Source organism: Esox lucius, chromosome 12 (assembly GCF_011004845.1).
Source record: "Esox lucius isolate fEsoLuc1 chromosome 12, fEsoLuc1.pri, whole genome shotgun sequence".
In the NCBI taxonomy this organism is placed as follows: Eukaryota; Metazoa; Chordata; class Actinopteri; order Esociformes; family Esocidae; genus Esox; species Esox lucius.
In genome coordinates, this window is record NC_047580.1 from 19,742,063 (window position 1) to 19,766,466 (window position 24,404).

Sequence of the window (24,404 nt, forward strand, 5' to 3'; positions counted from 1 at the left end):
CATCTTTAGAAGAGGCTTCCTTCTGGGACGACAGCCATGCAGACCAATTTGATGCAGTGTGCGGCGTATGGTCTCAGCACTGACAGGCTGATCACTCACCCCTTCAACTCTGCAGCAATGCTGGCAGCACTCATACGTCTATTTCCCAAAGACAACCTCTGGATATGACGCTGAGCACATGCACTCAGCTTCTTTGGTCGACCATGGTGAGGCCTGTTCTGAGTGGAACCTGTCCTGTTAAACCGCTGTATGGTCTTGGCCACTGTACTGCAGCTCAGTTTCAGGCTCTTGGCAATCTTCTTGTAGCCTATGCCATCTTTATGTAGTGCAACAATTATTTTTTTCAGATCCTCAGAGAGTTCTTTGCCATGAGATGCCATGTTGAACTTCCAGTGACCAATATGAGGGAGTGTGAGAGCGATAACACCAAATTTAACGCACCTGCTCCCCATTCACACCTGAGACCTTGTAACACTAACGAGTCAGATGACACCGGAGAGGGAAATTGGCTAATTGGGCCCAATTTGGACATTTTCACTTAGGGGTGTACTCACTTTTGTTGCTAGCGGTTTAGACATTAATGCATGTGTGTTGAGTTATTTTGAGGGGACAGATAATTAACACTGTTATACAAGCTGTAAACTCACTACTTTCCATTGTAGCAATGTGTCATTTCTTCAGTGTTGTCACATGAAATCATGTAATCAGATATTTGCAAAAATGTGAGGGGTGCACTCACTTTTGTGAGATACTGTATAATCTCTTTGCACTGATGGTCTTTTCTAGAAAACATGTCTTCGATATTGTAGTGCTTAACATCCACACCAAAATCCATGCCAACAGTGGGTGCTTGGAATGTACTAACATGCTCAACGATAGTAAGGAAGGACAGCTCAATTGTGGAGAAGGGAGGCCTCTGTAAGTGGAAACAGTACGGATGTTTTGGTCTCAAAAGTCAACAAAATATGGGGTATATGGAGTACAGTACTCAAACTACTCACTCAGACCAATAACCTTGAGCAGTCACTAAAAGTTGTACATTTTTCCCCAGCCTTTATGACATTTTACTCTCGACTCATCCCATCAATAATATATTTCAATGATGGCAAGCACCAATGACAACGTAGTATCTTTTTAAGGTAAAGTCAATTGAATAAAAATTAGTCAAGGTGGAAGGAAATTGCAAACACTCTGGTTCTCAAGCATTGTCTTTGCAATCGGTCCCAGTTCAGAGCCCTGTGGCACCCTGGTGGAAAAAGCGAGACATACTTGTGGGATTTCTTCATGTTTTCTCCATCTGGGCCCTCTCCACAGTCATACGCCTGGATAGTGAAGGTGTGCTCTTTTTGGAGTTCACAGTCCAGCTTGTCCTTGGCCCGAATGACTCCCTCGCCCGTAGACTTGTCCAGGACCACCGCCTCAAAGGGGACATTCTGTCCGTGGATCCTGAAGCCGCAAATCTCACCTAAACATGTCAAGAATCGAAAACTGTTTGTTTAGAACAACAAGGAAAAGGTGGAAAAGTATTTATTGAAATCTAAAATCATTAGTAATGAAACACACTTATGTAAACACACTTAAAGAATAACAGCCAAAGGTTTTGGCAGCCAGGGATTTGTATGTGGGGCAGGGAGAGGAGAGGAAGCCTGAGGTACTGTTGTATGGGTACTTGAGGGAAGGGGAAAGAGACGGAGGGGGAGTGGAGACATTTAGAATAATATTGGTCTGAGTGTTTGTCCAAGCCACTTGATCACATCGCATTCAGTCATGCAGGTTAAAACCAATAAATACGTGGACAGGCATTTCACAGGAGTACTTTACATTACAGCAATTAAAGTGATCAAACCAAACGAACAGTGCAAAGCCAATATCGGAGTACAGTCTTAAATCTGCATTTTCGATATGTCATGCTACATTACAGGGCTATTTTAGAAGAACAAAACAGAACGAGTGAAAAGAGGAAAAAGAAAGCAAAGTAAAATTAAAATATTAAACTTTACAGTACATGTATCGTGAAAAGAATATGATAAAGTGGTCCGGCATCAATGGCATCAAAACCTAATACTGTGAAGAAAAGCAAAATTAACAAAAAAAAAGTGTTGCCGTTATTATCAATGACAAGTAAATAAAATTGTTGGGGGGGGGGGGTGGGGGGGTAGTCTTCCTGTGCAATTCTGCCTCTCGTCCAAACTATTTAGTAATTAATACAAAATAAAATCATAGAGGATCAAACCAGTATAATTGCAGTAGTAAAACAAAAATACTGGATGAGAACTGGGATTAGAAATATCAACTTGCTTGACATCCACATCAAATGACAACTGCAGCCATGCTAATGATAGAGATTAGTGGTGGAGAATTATAAGTATTCTACTAAGGAAAAGATGCAACAACAGAAACCTTACAGCAGAGAGAGTTTGCATTAGTTAACAATCTCAGCGACTTTGCTTGGAAGACATGACAAATTGTCAAAGTTCTGGTTATTCAGTGGAAATCAACTTCAATATAAAAAAGTCATACCTGCACATTTCTTTCAATTTGGCACCACAGATAAAGATTATGTTGGTTTTCTACTAATTAAACAAGTGCTATGACAAAAAAATTCTCATGTAAAGATGGGTTACCTAAATAACAATGTCAATACCAATTTCAGTCACCAATTATAATTTTTTTCATCAGATTGTATTGTCTTAAACAGTGAATTCAAAGCCAAATTTTTCATTTCAAGTATTTGTCCCAAATTGGTATGTCTTAGTTGATTTTTAACGATGAATTAATCAAAATGACTAAGACATCTTCAAGACCAGCACCTTCCTTGTCCCTGATTGTGGCTGAAATTCTGTTAGGGTCTGCAAACTACAATGGATGTCTCATGCACAAATATTTCTTAGTACACGCTGCCCCACATCACACTTTTCATCCAGTTGTATTCTCCCCCGAAAATGTGGGGTGAGAAAAAAGTAAAAGTTAAACAAAAACAAATGGGGAATAAATTACAGAGCATGGCAATATATTCTGTGTAAAAGTGTGGATGCTGTTTTGCATTAGTGGGTTAATAATAAAAAAAGTGAGCACAAGGCAAAGAAAAAGACCATCATCACCTTCTTTGGTGAAGGTCACCTCAAAACTTTCTACAAGAAGGGAGAGAAGATAAACCCACGTCAGTCAGAGGAAAGATTAAAGTTCAAAGGTTATACAGACAGGGCAAATACCTTTGCCATATGGATATACATTCATAATGAGAGTTTAGATTTAAGATTGATGTGAAAACCAATATACCATCAAAAAAGCCCATTGCTCAAAAGAAAATAGGGACAGATCACAAAGAAACACTAAAGAAAAATTGTCCACTGCTCAAAGATTTGCAATCTTGCTCATGACTCTTGATTAGAAACAACAACTAGCTATTTCTGGTATAAAACAGGGGAAATTGGGAGGGGGGTCTTAGCTTACTAGCCAATTTCAAAGATTTGGACACTGAAACAACAGGGTTAATCTCAGCAGACCTGCTCGACTGTTATATAATCTTACTACTTACCGTAGTAGTCTGAATAAAAACGTAGCTGATCAAAACTATGTTCTAATTGACATTAAACTCTATTCACAAAAAAAGTGCTACTTCTAAACCAAATGCTAACATAAGTTCAGAGCATTCTTGGTCTGATTATTTACAGCCATTCCTGGCCTCTCGTGGGTGAGCTGTCCGTGTTGTTTTCACCAAGACAATTAGAAATGGATTTCCCATTAGGGGCTGCTGTTCAGAACCAGTCATGCATGGGAGCCATGAGCCTCCCCCCACAACATGCTCTCCTCATCACTAATGACCACCTTGCTGGGGTTCGGGAAATTCCACAGACAGATTACCCTGTGCATTAGCCCACAGCTCTAGCTGCAAGCACCAATATTTAATCCATGCACATTGTGTTTTGATTCAAGGGCTACAATACAAATGGTATTGATAGTGACTGTTGTAAGAATAGGTAAACTCCTGATTTTACCAATATAAAATCCACAGTGGGGTGTTCAAAGGAATGTTCCGCAGATCAATCTATCACTTAACTGGGTCTGTGTTAGTCTGACTTGTATGTGTTTTTATTGGTATGTGAGAATATAAAATTCACAACAGGGGATTCAAAGGTTGTTTTACTGATTTTTTTATTTTTATTCAATGCTTCTTAAAATGAAAAGCCATAGAGGCTCTGATGTGCTAAAGCCCCTAAATATACTGATTTCATCTGGGACAGAACATTAAACCCTTAAACAGCAGAAGAAAACACAACAGGAGTATATTGGTAATGGTATCAGTGGCACACACATCAGATACCAACAAACAAGATAAATTAAACTGTCTGATTTCAAGCAAATTCTCTCTGCATCATACTCCAATACTTGTTCAAATGTTGAAGTATGAATCAATGGCCACACTGAATAAATGGCCACACCAACGTTTCTGCAAAAATGGAAAGGAACATGCACAAAATTTTGTAGCACAAACATTTTATCGACAATGTTACAAATGTTGAATAGGTTCATCTGATGATCTGTTCAACCAATCATCTAAAAGATGAAACTATAGAAAGAAAACCTGTAAAAGGTACAATGATGTGTACCTGTTGGGAGTTTGTGGGGGAAAAGTTTTTCAGTCTTTTCAGTTTTTCAGTCTGTGTGAAAAAGCGTTTTGTTCCTGAGCAAGGCATTTAACCCTAATTGCTCCCATACCGTTAATGAAAATGTGAATGTTTTCTTAGTCAGACTTGCTACTCTCACATTTCTTGTTTGACCACCTCTTGAATGTTAGCTAGCTACTTAACCTGCTGTAACATTATCAGAATGTATAACCGTGGCTAATACTGGGTACAATGCACATTATGTAAAGCTCTGCGCCTGATGTCGGAGAGAGATCTTGTTTCTTATTACTTCAAACAGTGGTTTAAAGCATCAAACAACTGTTTTTTATTGATATACCCATTTATGGAGAAATAAAATACTTTTAAATTTCAACTAATTGAGTAGTCCAGAAATTATAGAAAAATACCTACTCAAAATCAAACACTTTACCTAGTCAGTGAATTTGTATCATTTCATCTATAACATCTGTAGAATGCTTTTTGGGTCTTAATTTTGCATCAGCCATAACACCATGGGGTTTTAATACAGATGTACAAATGTGACATTAACCTTAATGGTTCACAGATGGAGGCCAGTGGTAAGGTAATTGTTTATTCATTAGGGTAATTTCTTTCATCTGTGAACAAGAAACCAGTCAAGCCTAGTTCAGCTGGCCCGCAATAAAATGTGTTCATCATGGCTGCCCTCTCGAGAATCGAACCCGGGTCATTTCAAAAGCTTATTAGCCATTCGTGAAAAACATAGATATAATAACTACTGTATCAATATAGGTGACGATAACTGACTTTTTCGGCAGGTGAAAAGATGAGAGAATCGTGTAGCCAGCAAGGTTTTTGTCTATCCTGAACAAATCCTCTTTTGCCACTGGACGTTTTAACAGCAAATTATCCATTTGTGAATGACATAGATACAGGATCTATCAATATAGGTGACAATAACTAGTGATGACCATTCAAGGCTTCATTATTATTATTTTAGCAGCAGGATATTATGCTGGCAGCACTCCGATTTTCTTTATCACAATAAAAGCCATAACTGAAATGTATAAGGCAATATAGTTAACAAACTAGTCTGTGAAAAAGAACAGACAAGAATAACACTGGAACGGACATTAAAAATAAAATGTACAGACAAGATTGTTAACTATATTAACTTATATATTTCAATGATGGCTTTTATTTTGAAAAATTATATCTGAGTTAGCACTGCTAGCATAATATCCTGCTGCTAGAAGAATGGTAATGAAGCCTCGAATGGCCATCACTAACGATAACTGACTTTTTTGTCAAGTGAAAAGACGAGAGAATCGTGAAGCCAGCAAAGTGTTTGTCTATCCTGAACAAATCCTAATAACCACCAGAACCATTTTATTTCAGGCTTCCTATTACATAGCTACGTAAAGTTTTTGCTGTCCTGAACCTCAGGCATAATGCATTTTGACAGATACGGGAGGAGAACACGGGACCTGTTGGTCCGGAGCCCGCATCTCTAACCACTACACTATTTAACAAGGGGCAGTCAACCAGTCACTCACTCATGAAGAGAAATTCACTTTTCTTAGCCGGCTCCACTTACGCGGTCCGGCAAAAACTGTGAATTTAGTGCTTCCAAATGATTAAAGGCCTGTAAACTCAACATCAAATCTTAGTAATCCTCATATGATGTTAACTAACTATTACCTTAATCACCCACCAATATATAAACTGATATGAACCCCAACAGCCAACAGCCAATAACTATAGGAAAAAGATTTTCCTCCTCAGACATTTTGGCTGATTTTGGCTGACAATCTGAGCAGATTGTGAAATACTCAGACCGGCCCGTCTGGCACCAACAACCATGCCACGCTCAAAATTGCTTAAATCACCTTTCTTTCCCATTCTGACATTCAGTTTGGAGTTCAGGAGATTGTCTTGACCAGGACCACACCCCTAAATGCATTGAAGCAACTGCCATGTGATTGGTTAATTAGATAATTGCATTAATGAGAAATTGAACAGGTGTTCCTAATAATCCTTTAGGTGAGTGTAGATAACATATCAAATGTTAAAAGTGAGACATTTTGTAATGTCATGCCACATATTGGCTCATTTTGGATTTCATGAGAGCTACACATTCCAAAAAAGTTGGGACAGGTAGCAGTAAGAGGCCGGAAAAGTTAAATGTACGGATTAGGAATAGCCGGAGGACCAATTTGCAACTTATTATGTCAATTGGCAACATGATTGGGTATAAAAAGAGCCTCTCAGAAGTCAAGATGGGCAGAGGATCACCAATTCCCCCAATGCTGCGACGAAAAAATAGAGGAGCAATATCAGAAAGGAGTTTCTCAGAGAAAAATTGCAAAGAGTTTGAAGTTATCATTATCTACAGTGCATAATATCATCCAAAGAGTCAGAGAATCTGGAACAATCTCTGTGTGTGAGGGTCAAGGCCAGAAAACCATACTGGATGCCCGTGATCTTCAGGCCCTCAGACGGCAATGCATCACATACAGGAATGATACTGTAATGGAAATCACAACATGGGCTTAGGAATACTTCCAGAAAACATTGTCGGTGAACACAATCCACTGTGCCATTCGCTGTTGCCTGCTAAAACTCTATAGGTCAAAAAAGAAGCCGTATCTAAACAGGATCTAGAAGCGCAGGCTTTTTCTCTGGGCCAAGGATCAATTAAAATGGACTGTGGCAAAGTGGAAAATTGTTCTGTGGTCAGACAAATCAAAATTTGAAGTTTATTTTGGAAATCTGGGACGCCATGTCATAAAGAGGACAAGGACAACCCAAGTTGTTATCAGCGCTCAGTTCAGAAGCCTGCATCTCTGATGGTATGGGGTTGCATGAGTTAGTGTGGCATGGGCAGCCTACACATCTGGAAAGGTACCATCAATGCTGACAGTTATATCCAAGTTCTAGAACAACATATGCTCCCATCCAGACGTTGTCTCTTTCAGGGAAGACCTTGCATTTTCCAACATGACAATGCCAGACCACATACTGCATCAATTACAATGTCATGGCTGCATAGAAGAAGGATCCGGGTACTGAAATGGCCAGCCTGCAGTCCAGATATTTCACCCACAGAAAACAGTTGAGCAACTAGAAGCCTGTATTAGACAAGATTGGGACAACATTCCTATTCATAAACTTGAGCAACTTGTCTCCTCAGTCCCCAGATGTTTGCAGTCTGTTATAAAAAGAAGAGGGGATGCCACACAGTGGTAAACATGGCCTTGTCCCAACTTTTTTGAGATGTGTTGATGCCATGAATAAAATATAGAAATCTGAAACCTCCACATCATTGCATTCTGTTTTTATTCACAATTGTACAGTGTCCCAACTTTTTGGGAATCAGGTTTGTATCTACATATACAGGTCCATGTTTTGATTCAGCCTAAAAATCACAGAAATTACAAAGGAAGAAATGCTTAGAGCAACATATCAATATAGCAATGCTTTCTTTGGACAATATTTACATTCCATTGTCTCCATTCAATTACAGGAATTGCACCCAGTTTTGGAAATGGCACAACAAGTACATTGAACAAAATTATATACCAACACTTTTGTTTTTGCCCCCATTTATCATGAGCTGAACTCAAAGATCTAAGACTTTCTCTATGTACACAAAAGCCTATTTCTCTCAAATATTGTTCACAAATCTGTCCAAATCTGTGTTAGTGAGCACTTCTCCTTTGCAGAGAAAATCCATCCACCTCACAGGTGTGGCATATCAAGATTCTTATCAGACAGCATGATTATTGCACAGGTGTGCCTTAGGCTGGCAAATGGTGGTCACAACAGATACTGACTGGTTTTCGGACCCCCCCCCGGAACCACCTGGACCCCCCAAATACAGTAAAATTGCAAATTTTAGAGTGGCCTTTTATTGTGGCCAACCAAAGGCACACCTGTGCAATAATCATGCTGTCTAATCAGCATCTTGATATGCCACACCTGTGAGGTGGATGGATTATCTCGGCAAAGGAGAAGTGCTCACTAACACAGATTTAGACAGATTTGTGAACAATATTTGAGAGAAGTAGGCCTTTTGTGTACACAGAGAAAGTCTTAATGGGGGCAAAAACAAGTGTTGCTTTAATAATTTTGTTCAGTGTAGAATGTGAATTAGTTGTCCAACAGTTGATCCTTTTGCACAATATTTAGATTCCACAATCATGCATTTGCATTTAAATAGGGGAATTTTACACCAATTCTAGAAATGTCGCAACAAATAAAATGCAAATTATGTGGGTCTCCAACAATTGGATCTCTCTCAAACGGGTACAGCAGTTCATTTGACAGATCTGGGGAAAGCTATGCAGCAGATAATCTACAGACAGTCCTTTCCTGTTAAATTTAAGTACGTCTGAAATCTGTTTAGAATTGTTTTATAATGTAGATGAAAATGCTGTTGGGGTTAACGCTAGGATCAAGATTACGCGTGAGGTTAAACAACGCAAACATTTAAGGTTAGATAATGCTTAAGGCATAAATAATAAATCCCATGTGACTGGAACTCGCAAGCACTGGAATTCAAGTCAGTGACGTTTTTGCCGGCCACCATTCCCAAACAAGACCCAGCAAAACTTAATTTAACTTGAACTTGCTGCCTTCAATCTATAATGGCAATATATTTCAAATTTTCTGTCCTTTTTGGGTTTATAAAAGCAGAATAAATCAAGGGATTAAAAGAATCAAGAATCAATCCACCAAGAAAATTTGTTCAGATAAAAGGATAGATTAGGATAGCGTAGAAGAAAAATATATTCTCACCTGCGTAACGAAGTGGAGCATCTTTGTCCAGGGCAATCAGTGGAGGGTCCAGCAGTACTTTGTCGTCATTTTCTGTTACAATGCCATGGTACGTCGTCTCAATCCATGGTTTATGCTTATTTACTGTAGAGAGAGAGAGAGAAAATTTGCTCACATAAAAAATAATAACATACATGGTTTAGAAGCACTGGAACCAAAGTATGTGCTAAACTCCTTATGGTGCAAGGTCAAAAAGGTTCAGCACACAAGAAAACAGAAACAGTGTTTCACCTACCATGTAACTGTGTAAGTTTCAACTAATCGACAATTTTAGACTGCACCTTGCATCATGGGAATTTCTACCAAAGATAGAAGATACCAATGTGATATCTCCCATGATATTTATTTATCCATTCGTTTCAGGCCAGAAAAGTCATTCAGAAGCGTGAAAATGTCACATGGTCATGTCCACAAGTAGCTATATTATTGTTTTAGAGCGGTCTGTGGGATAGATATATGAATGTAAAATGCATTCCACCAATGCAGGACAGAGAGAAAAAAATCAGACATGATAAACGGTAATTTCCTACCATTAAGTGCTAGATGAAACTCTTTTTCCTAAGTTAAAAAGCGTGGCCAAAAGAGACATGAGACAGTGGGGAAATACAAGTGCTGCAAGGACATTCTACTTTTCAATAGAAAGGCAAATGGGTAGACTATTTTAGCATATTATTAAACTAAATGCTATTGGTTTTAATTTTGTGTGGCTAGAAAGCTGCTCACTGGTTAGCTACAGGGAAGCAAAAGGTGTGTATAATCAGATGCAAAGTGAAGCCTGCCTCTCAGCCCAAATTCCCAGTATGTGACAGGTGAAGCCTGAATGGTCTAGTTCTAGTGGAGTCAAAAGTCATGAATATCCAGAATTAAGTTTCAGGCCAGGGACTTGATTACTACAAACAGCATGTCAAATTCTGCTAGTTCTACATGCTAGTTCTACATGTTAGCAACATGCAGATATCCCAGAATTTTCCATTTACTTTCACATTTGATGACATGGTCTGCTACCTGATTACATTAGTGACAAGCTAAACCCATACTGCACTGTTAGGCCTCTCAGATCAGCTGAAAAAGGACTTCTGGCAGTTCCGGAGTTGAGAGCGAAAACTAAAAAGTACCGGGCCTTTGCTACACGGACTCCTAGACTCTGGAACAGCCTACCACAGAATGTCAGAGATGCTAGGTCAGTGCATTCTTTTAAATCTTACCTAAAAACAAATTTTACAAGACGGCTTTCAATAATATTTTATCATTGCGATTTTTGCTTAATCTTTTGACTTCCTTTATTTTTATTTTCTATTATTATTTTTATTTATTTTTATTGTGTGTAAAGCACTTTATGGTAATGTACTAGAAAAGTACATTTTATTATTATTATCTAAAGTAATGCCACAATAAGTTGCTATAACACAGATTAAAGCCACACTGCTAGTGGATGAGGTTTGACACCAGTGTAATTGGGCCAATAATTCCTTCAGCCTGGGTCCCAACAGAAACTGTGTGGACCAGCAGTCTGGCTCATTAGAGCTTTGTCCTCTAGTCTGTTGTCCCGGGATGCAGCCCCAGCTGCAGACAGGATTCACTTTTAGCTGGTGGTTGCAGAAAAAGTTGCGGTGAGTATGGCAAGCTTGGTGTTGGTGATCTCATCACTGACAGAAATTAATATGGCTTGACAGAGATGGGCATGAAGCATAATGGGAAATATAGTAAGTTTAAAAGGCATGTGAAGTCTGTTGGGATCTTGACAGAGATATAACCGATGCTTCGGTATGATCGGATGGGAAGGCAAAATGATCTACTGAATAAAAATTTAACTAGTTTAAAGTTCCAAGCCTCAGAAAAAGCTTAAATTATTTTGGTTGCATTCTGTTAATGGTAACATCAAAGGCCTGTTGTCCATTACAGATAAACAAATACAATACTATAATACAAATACAAACTAGGGATGCACCGATATATCGTCCATCAATCGGTATTGGCCTATCACAGGCAAACATTTTATAATCAATATTGGCTGACTGCTTTGAATTAAGCTGATTATTTCAGACCAGTTGTGCTTTTGTCTAAATAAGCGTTCAATATACTCAAAGTTATTTTTGCAATAATAAATGTTTTGCACAAATTATTTATGTGTACAATTGTTTTATCGTGTCTCTTTTATTGCATTTATTTTCTTTTTTGCAGAAGTCTAATTCCTAATTTACTAAATGTATATCCCGGCATTGTATAATGTACAATTACAGAACAAGAATATGTATTAATTATTATGTAATGGTGTAATTGTTACAATTAGAAGTAATTTTTGGACTGGGCGAAACCAAAAACTCTTTGGCCTGAATGCCAAGCGTAACGCATGGAGGAAACCAGGTGAAGGATGGCGGTGGCAGCATAATTCTGTGAGGGTGTTTTACAGTGGCAAGGACTGGGAGACTTGTCAGAATCGAGGGAAAGATAAACAGAGCAATGTACTCCCAGATCCTTAATGAAAACCTTCTCCAGCGCACTCAGGACTTCGAACTGGTGTGAAGGTTCACCTTCCAACAACACCCAAGACAATGCAGGAGTGGCTTCATGTGAATGTCCTTGAGTGGCCAAGCCAGAGCCTAGACTTTAACCCAATTCAACATCCAGGGATAAAAAAAAAATCTGATATCAAGTTTAGAGGGGACATGACATTTTCTTTAAGAGCAATTCTTTAGGGGAACACCAAAAGTAGCGCTGTAATACTGTTTTGGTTTGCTTTCTTGCTACTGTAGCTCTGCAAATTCATCTTGCCAGCTAAGGAACACTACATACATTGCATTGCAAGCTCTCATTGAATTAATGTTATTGTAGCTTGTTAATGTTAATGTTATTGTAGCTTGCTAGCAAATATCAGCTAACCGCTAGCTAACATAAAGTGTGACCTGTAACTCAATGCAGAGAAAATGAAGGCTGGTGATAGTTAGAAATGTGATTTATTATACTGAGTGGTAGAAGTAAAGGAATGTCTATCATATCCTTTGTTTGAACTACTTACTCAAAGTCAACCACCAACGACAGACACAGTCAAATTCCCACACACGCACTGTACCTGCACAATATGCCAGTGCTGAGGGCTGGGGGGGCAGTAGATCAAACCATAGTGAGGCAAAGGGCGGGGGTCGCAATTTTTTTTAACTTAAAAACAGACAATTAATTATCTATAACTAGCGCAAGTGCTTTCATTGTGTCTTATTCATACTACTGAAATTGCATAGTTATGTTTACAGTTAAATATTAGGGAGGACAAATCATAGTTTTCCCCAGGTCGGGGATCGTGTGTGTCCCGTCCCCCCTCGGGATTTCCACCTATGCCAACATCTCTGGACAGACCTGAAAAGGAGGTTCCACATCCAACCTGATGGAACTTGAGAGGATCTGCAGAGAATGGGAGAAACTCCCAAAATACAAGTGTGTCAAGCTTGTAGCGTCATACCCAAGAAGACAAGGCTGTAATCACTGCCAAGGTGCTTCAAGACACTATTGAGTGAAGTGGTGTGAACACTTGAATGAATGTGATATTTCTGTTTTTTATATTTTATAAAATAAATTCTAAACCTGCTTATTCTTGGTCAATATGGGGTATTATGTGTAGATTGATGAGTAAAAATCTATAATTTAACGTAGCAATGAGAATTTATAAAACAATTTGGAAAAAGCAACAACATGTAATATACACTAACTTCTTTCCCATGGGCTATTTTCTCAGTAGTTGTCAAACTGGATTTCCCCCTATCATAGAATATTAAATGCACAGAAACATGAACAGAACTGAAAAGAACTGATTCCCCATTCCAGTTAACTAATCATTAACTGGAATGGGGAATGAATTTATAGTTTTCAATACATTTAATCCTATCTGGAAGGCTAAATCCAGGTAAGTAATTTTTATAGATAACTAGATAACATACAGTGGATATAAAAAGTCTACAAACCCCTGTTAAAATGCCAGGTCTTTGTGATGTAAAAGAATGAGAAAAAGATAAATCATGTTAGAACTTTTCCCACTTTAAATGTGACCTATAATGTGAACAATTCAAATGAAAAACAAACTGAAATCTTTGAAGTGGAAAAATTTAAAATAAAAACCTTACAATAACCTGGTTGCATAAGTGTGCCCACCCTCTTATAACTGGGGATGCGGTTGTGTTCAGAATTAATCAATCATATTCAAACTCATGTTAAATAGAAATCATTACACACCTGCCATCATTTAAAGTGACTCTGATTAATCACAAATAAAGTTCAGCTGGTCTAGTAAGATTTTCCTGACATTTACTTAGTTGCATCTTAGAGCAAAAGCCATGGTCTGCAGAGAGCTTCCAAAGCATCAGAGGGATCTCATTGTTGAAAGATATCAGTCAGGAGAAGGGTACAAAATAATAAAATATACCATGGAACACAGTGAAGACAGTCATCATCAAGTAGAGAAAATATGCCACAACAGAGATATTACCAAGAACTGGACGTCCCTCCAAAATTGAGGAAAAGTCAAGAAGAAAACTGGTCAGGGAGGCTTCCAAGAGGCCTACAGCATCATTAAAGGAACGGCAGGAATTTCTGGCAAGTACTGGCTGTGTGCTACATGTGACAACAATCTCCCGTATTCTTCATATGAATGGGCTATGGGGTAGGGTGGCAAGACGGAAGCCTTTTCTTACAAAGAAAAACATCCAAGCCCGGCTGAAGTTTGCTAAAAAAACATAAAGTCCCCCAAAAGCACATTGGAAAATGTGTTATGGTCTGATGAAACCAAGGTTGAACTTTTTGGCCATGATTCCAAAAGATATGTTTGGTGCAAAAACAACACTGCACATCACCATACCCACAGTGAAGCATGTTGGTGGCAGCATCATGCTATGGGGCTGTTTTTCTTCAGCTGGAATCGGGGCCTTTGTCAGGGTGGAGGGAATTATGAACAGTTCCAAATACCAGGCAATTTTGGCACAAAACCTTCAGGCTTTGTTAGAAAGCTGAAGGTGAAGAGGAAGTTCACCTTTCAGCACGACAACGACCCAAAGCACAAATCCAAATCCACAAAAGCATGTCTTCACCAGAAGAAGATTAACGTTTTGGAATGGCCCAGCCAGAGACCAAACCTGAGTCCAATTGAACATCTGTGGGGTGATCTGAAGAGGGCTGTGCACAGGAGATGTCCTTGCAATCTAACAGATTTGGAGCGCTTTTGCAAAGAAGAGTGGGTAAATATTGCCACGTCAAGATGTGCCATGCTAATAGACTCCTACCCAAAAAGACTAAGCGCTGTAATAAAATCAAAAGGTGCTTCAACAAAGTACTATTTTAACAGGGGTGTGTAGACTTTTTATATCCACTGTAGCATGTTTCTCCAGGTCGATCTACAAACAAAGGCCAAGTTTAACCAGTTGGTCCCCAGAATGCGCATTTTGGCAGATGAGACTGTGATCACCAAACATACAACAGAGCACAATTATTGCTGATTCAGTGCATCCAGGAAATTGTCCTTTAAACAATAAAGATAAGCTTACAGCAAGACATGAATTTCACAATTTGCTTTCCTGTTAAGAGCTGAGAAGTGAGCAGGTGCATGTTCAGACTGCCAAAAACAAAGTCATACACTGCCTTTTACTAGGCTGGAGTTCCTCTACAGAATAATGTTATGAGAGCATAATCCCCTAAAATGATGGTATCAATACTATGACCATCATACAATAACTATTTTACAATCCTAGACTGTAAAGCATATACTGGCTTTTAGTTAAATACATTAACTATTTTCCCAAATACTACAACATTACTTAAGTTGATACTGAAATAATGTAGACTCAGACATTCATTTACTTGTTCACCACAGGGCCAGGCCACAATTAGATTTTGTCATTTTGAATTATTGAAAAAATAGGATACAAGTCAATTCTGTAGGAAGGTAAACCTGAGCATTAAATAAATATTTCCAATACTCTACAATGAACACAACTTTATTTTGCACATTTATGTCAATTTTGAGGTTCTTAAAAGTAAATAGAATTTTCAGATTACAACAATTATAAGGACATCTTGTTAAAAATGTTTGCATATACGAAACATATTTTTGCACGTCACCTCCATAAAGGAGTATGTCAGATCCGTAAAGGCTGATATTCCTCTCAAAGGTAAATACGTTGTTTTTCTGTATGCAGCCAAGTCTTCTTTTGAAAGGGGCTATTCATATTTTACCCTACCAATGCAAGAGTCATAGGCTTTTGACTGTTTCTGTTTTCCCAAAAATACCTGTCCATTTCTGTCACAACCATAACACCAGTTCTGCTGACTAATTTTGTATCTACGCATCCTCTGTACGTATCCTCTGTAAATTTTAAATCCATAACATTGGAATTGCCCTGCTCCTTTTCAATGGTGGCCTCACTGAAACAGCAAAACAATAATCACAACAAAGAGTGTATAATGTTCTGTTAACCAGTGATATAACACACATTTTTAAATCATGCCACACATTGTGAGAAGGATCTGCAATAGGTAGTCATCAAGGAAGAACTATAGTGCAATGTGCCCCTATAGCACTGGCAAACAATGCTGTGTTCCTAACAAGTAGGATGAGGGAATATATCAAAATAAATATCAAAATCAAGCTTCTGCCACAAGCTGAGCTGATGTAATCTATGAAAGAAATTATTGATATTATTTTCAGCAGCTAAAAGTAACAATTAATACATTATTCATTATTCCCTTCTGAAGGCTAGAGTATATAGAGCTAAAAACAGCATCTAACATCTGTATCGAGATAAAAGCAGATAGAGGAAAGATATGATTGTTGGTTTTGAAACTACAAGTTTTATTTGCTAAATGAATATACCAAAAATTCAAACTTGACTCTTATAAATAAGGTACTACTTGTTTGCTAAAATAGGGGCAAACGTAAGGTTTGTGCAGACAGCAGTTAGATAGGAATATGTGAACCGTTGCACCCATCGATCTCTGCTTTGTGTCTTTTCATTTGACACTGACACTACTTGTCAATGACCTTCAGTGTCTAAATGCATTCTATAGCTTCCCTCATACTGGCACATGTTTCATCTTGACATGATAGAAGATGCTGCTCCTAAGTTCTGTACATACTTGATTGTTAGAAGGGCATGCTACCCAATTGCAACACAGTGCGAATGGTTTTCAACATCATTTTGCAGCGGAAAAAAAATCTGTCAAGAAACCGAAGCAAGGGTCGAAATTAACAGGGTCCCGTCATCCCGTGGATGATAAAAAATATTTCTGGGATGGTTCAACACAGACTTTGGGACGATTGCGGGACAATAGGCCTGAATAATACAAAATGCATTCAACAGTGGTTCCATATAAACATGTTTAAACACAAGGCCGATGAAATGATCATATTTCGCTTAAAAGTTAATTAACTATAAATAACAAAGTCACATTACAAGTGCTGCCATGCATTCATCGGGAAGATGGCGTCGCATCGAGAGAACACCATTCTGAAAAGTGCACTTGATGCAAGCGGTTTTTGTAATGTGACAGATGGATGTATTGACTATAGCTAAAGGTGAAAAATTAGAGGGAAGATGCAGCTGTATGATTGTGCTTTACTGCCTTTGGACAGTCCAATAAACGTTTTGTCGACCAAATAGGAAAGATGCAGGTTTCAATGGTAAATCAGGAAGTCTTCAAAACAATCTGCTTTTTTTCTATGGTCGGATTTTAGCTATGGTCTATAAGAAATAAGATAGGCTACGTAAAATGTTCAGTCATGAAACAATGATGCCTGGCTAGGCATCGTTATGTAATTATTTAGGTTATGTAAACAAATAATCATTTTTAAAAAGAAAATCATTACATTATTGTGCATTTAGGCATATTGGAATGTGAATTTTGTCTGCATGTTGGTTGAGGTTGCGTGTTCTGGGAGTTGCTATTGTGATTCCGGGAGTTACTATGGCAATTGATCTAAATGACCTGCCTTAGTCTGAGCATAGCTAGCAAAAGTGAACTAACTTTGCTAGTTAGCTACACAAAACTGTTTACTAGCCGCCCAAGTGTTTGGTAGACACATTTGAGCTATGATCAGGTAACTACATATTTTGCTGGCTGATGTTATTCTTAGTATAGGTTGAAAGTGTGGGTGAAGCAAAGAAAGTGAAGTCTGCTTTTTAGTACTAGTCTATATTATGGTGTTATATTGTTTCATCGGGTGGCTAGTGGTGGAATAGAATATCTCAGCATCATTTCCATGGAATATTATGTTGTTTAAGTTAGAGTTCAATTAATAAATGAATTGCACTTCAGGACGGGGTTGGGACAGTAAGGAAAACATTTTTTTTGTGAGCCCTGAACCAAACTCTACACCCTTTTATCAGTGATTGTAGGGTTTTGACGTGGTAGAGACATGATTGTCTTCCTCTTAGTAAAATTATGTGAAAGTAAACATTGTGCATTCATGATTCAACGTGAATGGTGATTATGGAACGCTGTTTAGGTGTTTGCATCTCATAATTAGCACATTTAAAACACTATTTGACGTGTCATATAAGAAAGATTATGGAACTATTAGGAAAACAATGACCAGCAACTGCAGTCCTTTAAAATTTTCTCAGCAATAACTTTTGATTAATGTGACTACATTAAGTAGGTGGCTCTATTAAAAAAGCTGAAACTGAAAATAACTTTAGAAATAAGATCTAAAATGGACTAAACAAGATAGCATACTAGTCCTGTTGTTCCACAAAGCTAACTAAAATTGTTATTGCACCTGGCCTCATACTTTTTGTTAGGGAACAACAACGTTTGCATCCATCTGCTAGCTTTTTTCCCAACATTCCCAGCTAAACAGCCAATATCCAGGACCTAACTAGAGCCGCTATTATTTGGGAAGACATTGTTTACAGCCACTAGCTAGTTATCATTTTAGTTAATATTTTTAGTCAGCTGTCCTACATAATAGCACAGGTACCTTTAGCATACGCATTACAGGATATAGTGCAACTACCATACTGTAGCATCGATGGGACTTACAGTGGTAGTTCTGTTGAATTTTTTAATTAATGGTCTCAAGTAGCTTGCTACAGAAAATAATAAATAAATGTTGCACAGAACGTATGTGTAATAACAAAGCTTTCAGTCAAAAAACTTTATTACTGTATATAATTAGCAGATTGCGATGTTGGGCAACTTTTGTCTACAAAAAATTATACTACTATTTTATAAATAGTAGTAGTAATAGCCCACTACTATTTCTGCCTTTCAATGTTAGCATACTAAATTCAGTTAGCTTCGTTTAGCATACCCTTTCTAAAATACTAATTTCTACAATAAAATAAAATTATTATATCTGTATATAGATCTGTATATATACAATACATATATATTATAATTTAAAATCATAATTAACTGTTATCATAGGAGATATAAATGAATATACACTTGCACTGTACACCTTTAAAGTACTATTCTGTATCTTCATACATTGGTTACCATAGACATTTTGTGCTCTTAAATTAACAAATTGTTGAAAACTATTTCAAATGGATTTGTTTGTAAATATTCTGAAAAGGACAGCTGTTGCATTATGCTATGCATGACATTTATTTATATGAAATTAAGGAAATACAACTGTTATAACTTTAAAGCCCACTTCTACCATGTGTTTCTATTGTAGTTGGTTTAGAACTGGTAACTTTGTAACAACGTAGCGCTTTACATTGCCGCAAAAACATATGACCAAGCCTACCGGGACTGATGCGGTAGGTGCAAACCCATATAATGTAATTTTTACAGCCGTAGCATATAGCGCCCATTCTGTCCAGCCCTAACCTAAAACCCATTTTGCACATGGATTCTTTACTCCATTAAGATATATCTTCAATAAGAGGGGACAAATGTCACCTTGTGACGTAACTCTCGCACTAGCGAGACATCATTCCCCGTGTGAGAGAGCTGCAATGAATAGAGAGAATGTTTTTCAGTTTTTGTCTTGGTGTAGTTTTTCTGATAACTCACATCAAATACTTTTTATCCAGGACATATATGTTTTTTTAATGGAGAATAGTTAATGACCATCTGCACATTAGGTGACGGCGATACCCCTAGTGTTTTGATGTAGTCTCCTAATAAACCCTAGAGGAAAAAAACAGGACAAGACATACGACCGCAGGACTTCCAACAAGACTGAGTTGGCAAATAAAGAAATCATTACGCATAGGAATGGGCTAGCTGAGATATAATTCTAATTATGCAAACAACACAACCATTAAAAAAAATAAAGCCAGCATCCTGAAAAAGATTTAGAAAACACTATTTGCTATACAATAAAATACAGGTGTGATAAAACATAAAATTTTAACATAGAATAGCTTCCTATTAAATGTAAGGTGGTAAGGTTAGTGGTGGTAAATGTAGGTTAAACTTCTGGGTCCACATATCAAAATGTACAGATGAGCCGAGGCAGAGGGTGGTGCCGCACAACACTCCATCCTTGCGATAGATTGCAGTCTAAGGGCTAACACCGGTATTCTTTTAATTTAACAAACGTCAGTGTCTATTACTTATCACCGGAATATGACCCTAGATTATTATTGGAAACGAGTGAATAACTTAGCTAGCTAGTTATCTGTAGCCTAATAAACTGCTTGCTTTTCCGAGTCCGTGGGAGGACCTAGGCAAGGGACATAATCATCGCGTGACTCCCAGTTTATGTAGCTAGATAGGTCTGATAGTTATTCTATCCATAGGTCTGATAGTTATTCTATCAAAATCTTATTTTAAAGATAATTATTTTAACCATACCATATTGCCGAACGAACAAAAAGTACTGGCCGTCGACATACATATTTTAACAACAGTGACACGTCATGTTTCCATCATACCTATCCTGATTTTATTATACAACATGACCTGCATTAAAAAAAAACTTGATTAAAACGTGGTTGCAGAGAGGAGGACGTCTCATTTGAAATAAAGAGCGACATTCATCAGCTATTTGGCCACCATCAGTGGGTTATCCAGGGCTGGACTAGGGCTGAACGGGTTGACCAGATACATCCCTTAGGAATGTCATCTCATCTGGGTTTGAGTTGTGTGCTATTATTGGCTAATAGACTATTTGTATGCAAGGAGCAGAGACCTTACATTTCATTACATGGATGTTCGTTCGCCAAAACATATATACACACAGACAATACAGCGAGATAAATCCTCGTCTTTGGCTTACCTTTAGCTGCCTCCACCGCACATAATACTCCGAGAACAAGTCCGACAACGGATGCAAAATGTTTGTACTTTCGTAACTGCATCCCGAATACGAATTAAAACACGTGAAAATAAAACCACCTTATATGGTCGCCTATAATAAAATATAGGCTATGTCTCCCAAGAAAAAATCCTGAAGATATTTTGGGCAATCGTGACAGTCATAAAATGGCCGCCGCTAGCGCTGTTCTGCTATTCCGTTCAATCGCTGCTCTCTCGCAGTTTTGCAGCCGTATCCAACTGGACCTATGGCTAGTGACGTCAATACTGTTATTGTGAGAGTGCTATCAGCTAGTTTAGCAGACGGCCATACGCCTTCCATTGGTAGGATGGAGTACGATGCAGAGATACACAGGATGACTAAGAGCACATTGAGGAGAAGATGCATTGTTGAGGCTTTGGGATGATATGCGTGTTTACGTATAAACCCGTTTTATATCTGAGGGACCAAAATGGATTTCTATTTAATGTTTGCCCTAAACCTAAAATGAACATTCATTTTTAAAAATGTTTTTTCTTCTTGCTTTATTGGACAGGAAACGCGGGATGATAGATACTTTCTGCTAAGCGGTGTGCCGGATTCATACCAATACCGCAGTAGAATATGTGTACTGGGAGGCAACGTTTTAAAGTGCTGGACCACTCTAGGCACCCATGCTGACCTTACAAATCCTAATCCTAAACCAAACCTTAACGGATTCTTAGCCTAAATACTTACTAATTATAAAATGAGTGGGAAAACCAATAGTAATAAAAAAAACATGGTGGCTACTATAGCCTATTGGTTTGGTGTGTTAGGCCAGAAAGAAGACTGGATGGTTGCTAGATCAAATCCCTGAGCTAAGAAGATGAAACAAATTTGTAGTTTTGTACTTCTGCAATGCAGTTAACCTTTCTTAATGTGGTAGCTGCACAAAAGTTACATATTGGTTATTCCTTGTGTGAAATTCATAACTAAAATAATTGAATACATATCTAAATGCATAAACAGGTCTGAGTTGTATCCCAACTAGTAAAAGTAATTTTTTGTTAGGCCGAGTGAATCTTCCCTATGATGCACCCAAAATGTTCCCAAAATGTTCCAATGAATAGTTTTCCACAAGTTTTTAGTATATCTTTGGGGTGTGAAAACATAATGTGCTTTAAATACTAAGAACAGAATGTTCACTTCATCCCGAACCAATGTGTAACAACAACTTGATGCAGATGAGGATGCTTTCTTCTGAGCTTTTAGTAAAATAGAGAGAATAAAATTTTAAAATACTTAGTATTTCCTTTTTTTATTATTTAATGGTGACCAATTCCTTTTATTAATGTTTATCAAAATGTGATATTCCATTTTTTTAAACATATCTTTACTATTTCATTTCAAGCACTTGCATATTTTATTAAGATGTTTTAAGATTATTAGACTTTATGTCATCAAGTGCAGGGTCATTCAGTAAATCCAAACCTTTACCATCCACTTCACATTACTCAAACATGACTACCAAAGTTGTGACAACAGTACTGAAGATACACTGCAATATGAATGTCAGACTTTTTTGTCACTTTCCATGAAAACAAAAACCTAAAAAAAACATTTGAAGCTATAGATAGCAAGTAATGATGGTAGCTGGAGAAAAAGCTAGCTAAGCTAGCAAAGATACTGCACAAAAATATTAATGCACAATGTATAACAAATGGGCATAACGCCCCTCTAATATTTGTATATAATGTCCCCAATGGATAAGCATGTATAAATCTTTTGACTGATTCTATTCATAGTTATTGTAGTTCTTATAAGATCATTTAACTAATTACCTGTAATAATTGTAGTATTGGCAATTAGCTAAACTGCCTGGCACCAATATCGTAATCTGCTGGCACCAATATCGTAAACTGCTGTGAACTATAGTGACCAAGGTGTCACATGATTGTCTTGTAAAGATAAAACAGAGAAAAGTTAGTTACTTAGGAAGTTAGGCGCACTTACCTTTACATAAACTTTATGTCCTTGCTCCCTTTTTGAGCAGTTTTACTGGCACACATTAAGGAAACGTTACATAAAACTTGTATATTCAGCTAAAAAGAATGTTATTTCAATAGATTATTGAAACTTCGCAATACCATCTTATTCTAGTTTTCCAAAAATAGTTATGTTCCCTAAATGTTCTCTTTTTATATAAAAACGCTTTCCCGTGAAACCTATTTTTCTAAGAACCAACAAAGAACATTTAGTGAATGTGAAGGGGACATTCATTGCTAGGTGAATCAAAATAGGAAATATAAGAAAAAATTCACAAAATTCCTAGACAATCTTTAACTATGCATTTTGGAAGCAAGCACAACAAACAATTCTGCTAATCAACCTGTACATACAGCTAACAACGTTAGAGTTGATTTTTGAGTTTCTCTGTCAAAAGCTCAAGAAATACACTCACCTAAAGGATTATTTGGAACACCTGTTCAATTTCTCATTAATGCAATAATCTAATCAACCAATCACATGGCAGTTGCTTCAATGCATTTAGGGGTGTGGTCCTGGTCAAGACAATCTCCTGAACTCCAAACTGAATGTCAGAATGGGAAAGAAAAGTGATTTAAGCAATTTTGAGCGTGCCAGACGGGCCGGTCTGAGTATTTCACAATCTGCTCAGTTGCTGGGATTTTCACGCACAACCATTTCTAGGGTTTACAAAGAATGGTGTGAAAAGGGAAAAACATCCAGTATGCGGCAGTCCTGTGGGCGAAAATGCCTTGTTGATGCTAGAGGACAGAGGAGAATGGGCCGACTGATTCAAGCTGATAGAAGAGCAACTTCTGAAATAACCACTCGGAGGTATGCAGCAAAGCACAACCTTGAGGCAGATGGGCTACAACAGCAGAAGCCCCACCGGGTACCACTCATCTCCACTACAAATAAGAAAAAGAGGCTACAATTTGCACAAGCTCACCAAAATTGGACAGTTGAAGACTGGAAGAATGTTGCCTGGTCTGATGAGTCTCGATTTCTGTTGAGACATTCAGATGGTAGAGTCAGAATGTGGCGTAAACAGAATGAGAACATGGATCCATCATGCCTTGTTACCATTGTGCAGGCTGGTGGTGGTGGTGTAATGGTGTGGGGGATGTTTTCGTGGCACACTTTAGGCCCCTTAGTGCCAATTGGGCATCGTTTAAATGCCACGGCCTACCTGAGCATTGTTTCTGACCATGTCCATCCCTTTATGACCACCTTGTACCCATCCTCTGATGGCTACTTCCAGCAGGATAATGCACCATGTCACAAAGCTCGAATCATTTCAAATTGGTTTCTTGAACATGACAATGAGTTCACTGTACTGAAATGCCCCCCACAGTCACCAGATCTCAACCCAATAGAGCATCTTTGGGATGTGGTGGAACGGGAGCTTCGTGCCCTGGATGTGCATCCCACAAATCTCCATCAACTGCAAGATGCTATCCTATCAATATGGGCCAACATTTCTAAAGAATGCTTTCAGCACCTTGTTGAATCAATGCCACGTAGAATTAAGGCAGTTCTGAAGGCGAAGTGGGTCAAACACAGTATTAGTATGGTGTTCCTAATAATCCTTTAGGTGAGTGTACATTGGCTTGGTTTTCTATATTCCTTTCTGGTACCTTTCATACAGAAGTCTGCACATACACCACATCAGGGTCAAACTGGCAGCATTCAGGCTTGGTGTGAATGGGGTATGAGACACT

The 24,404-nt window shown here is 38.0% G+C and overlaps 1 protein-coding gene across 4 annotated transcripts in view; it reads right to left on the reverse strand.

Moving 5' to 3' along the window:
- Nucleotides 1-20,955, reverse strand: part of clstn1 (calsyntenin 1) — a 45,263-nt gene extending 24,308 nt beyond the window's left edge. For 2 of the 4 annotated variants that reach the window (XM_010898729.4, XM_010898731.4), the window contains exons 1-4: nucleotides 20,659-20,955; nucleotides 9,408-9,530; nucleotides 3,102-3,131; nucleotides 1,270-1,465 (exon numbers count right to left, since the gene is read on the reverse strand). In XM_010898729.4, the coding sequence (XP_010897031.1) occupies nucleotides 1,270-1,465; nucleotides 3,102-3,131; nucleotides 9,408-9,530; nucleotides 20,659-20,740 (431 nt within the window). In that variant the 5' untranslated portion in view covers nucleotides 20,741-20,955. The remainder of the gene's footprint in view (nucleotides 1-1,269; nucleotides 1,466-3,101; nucleotides 3,132-9,407; nucleotides 9,531-20,658) is intronic. The other 2 variants (XM_010898732.4, XM_010898730.4) reach the window with 1 other exon arrangement.
- Between the last annotated feature and the right edge of the window lie 3,449 nt (nucleotides 20,956-24,404).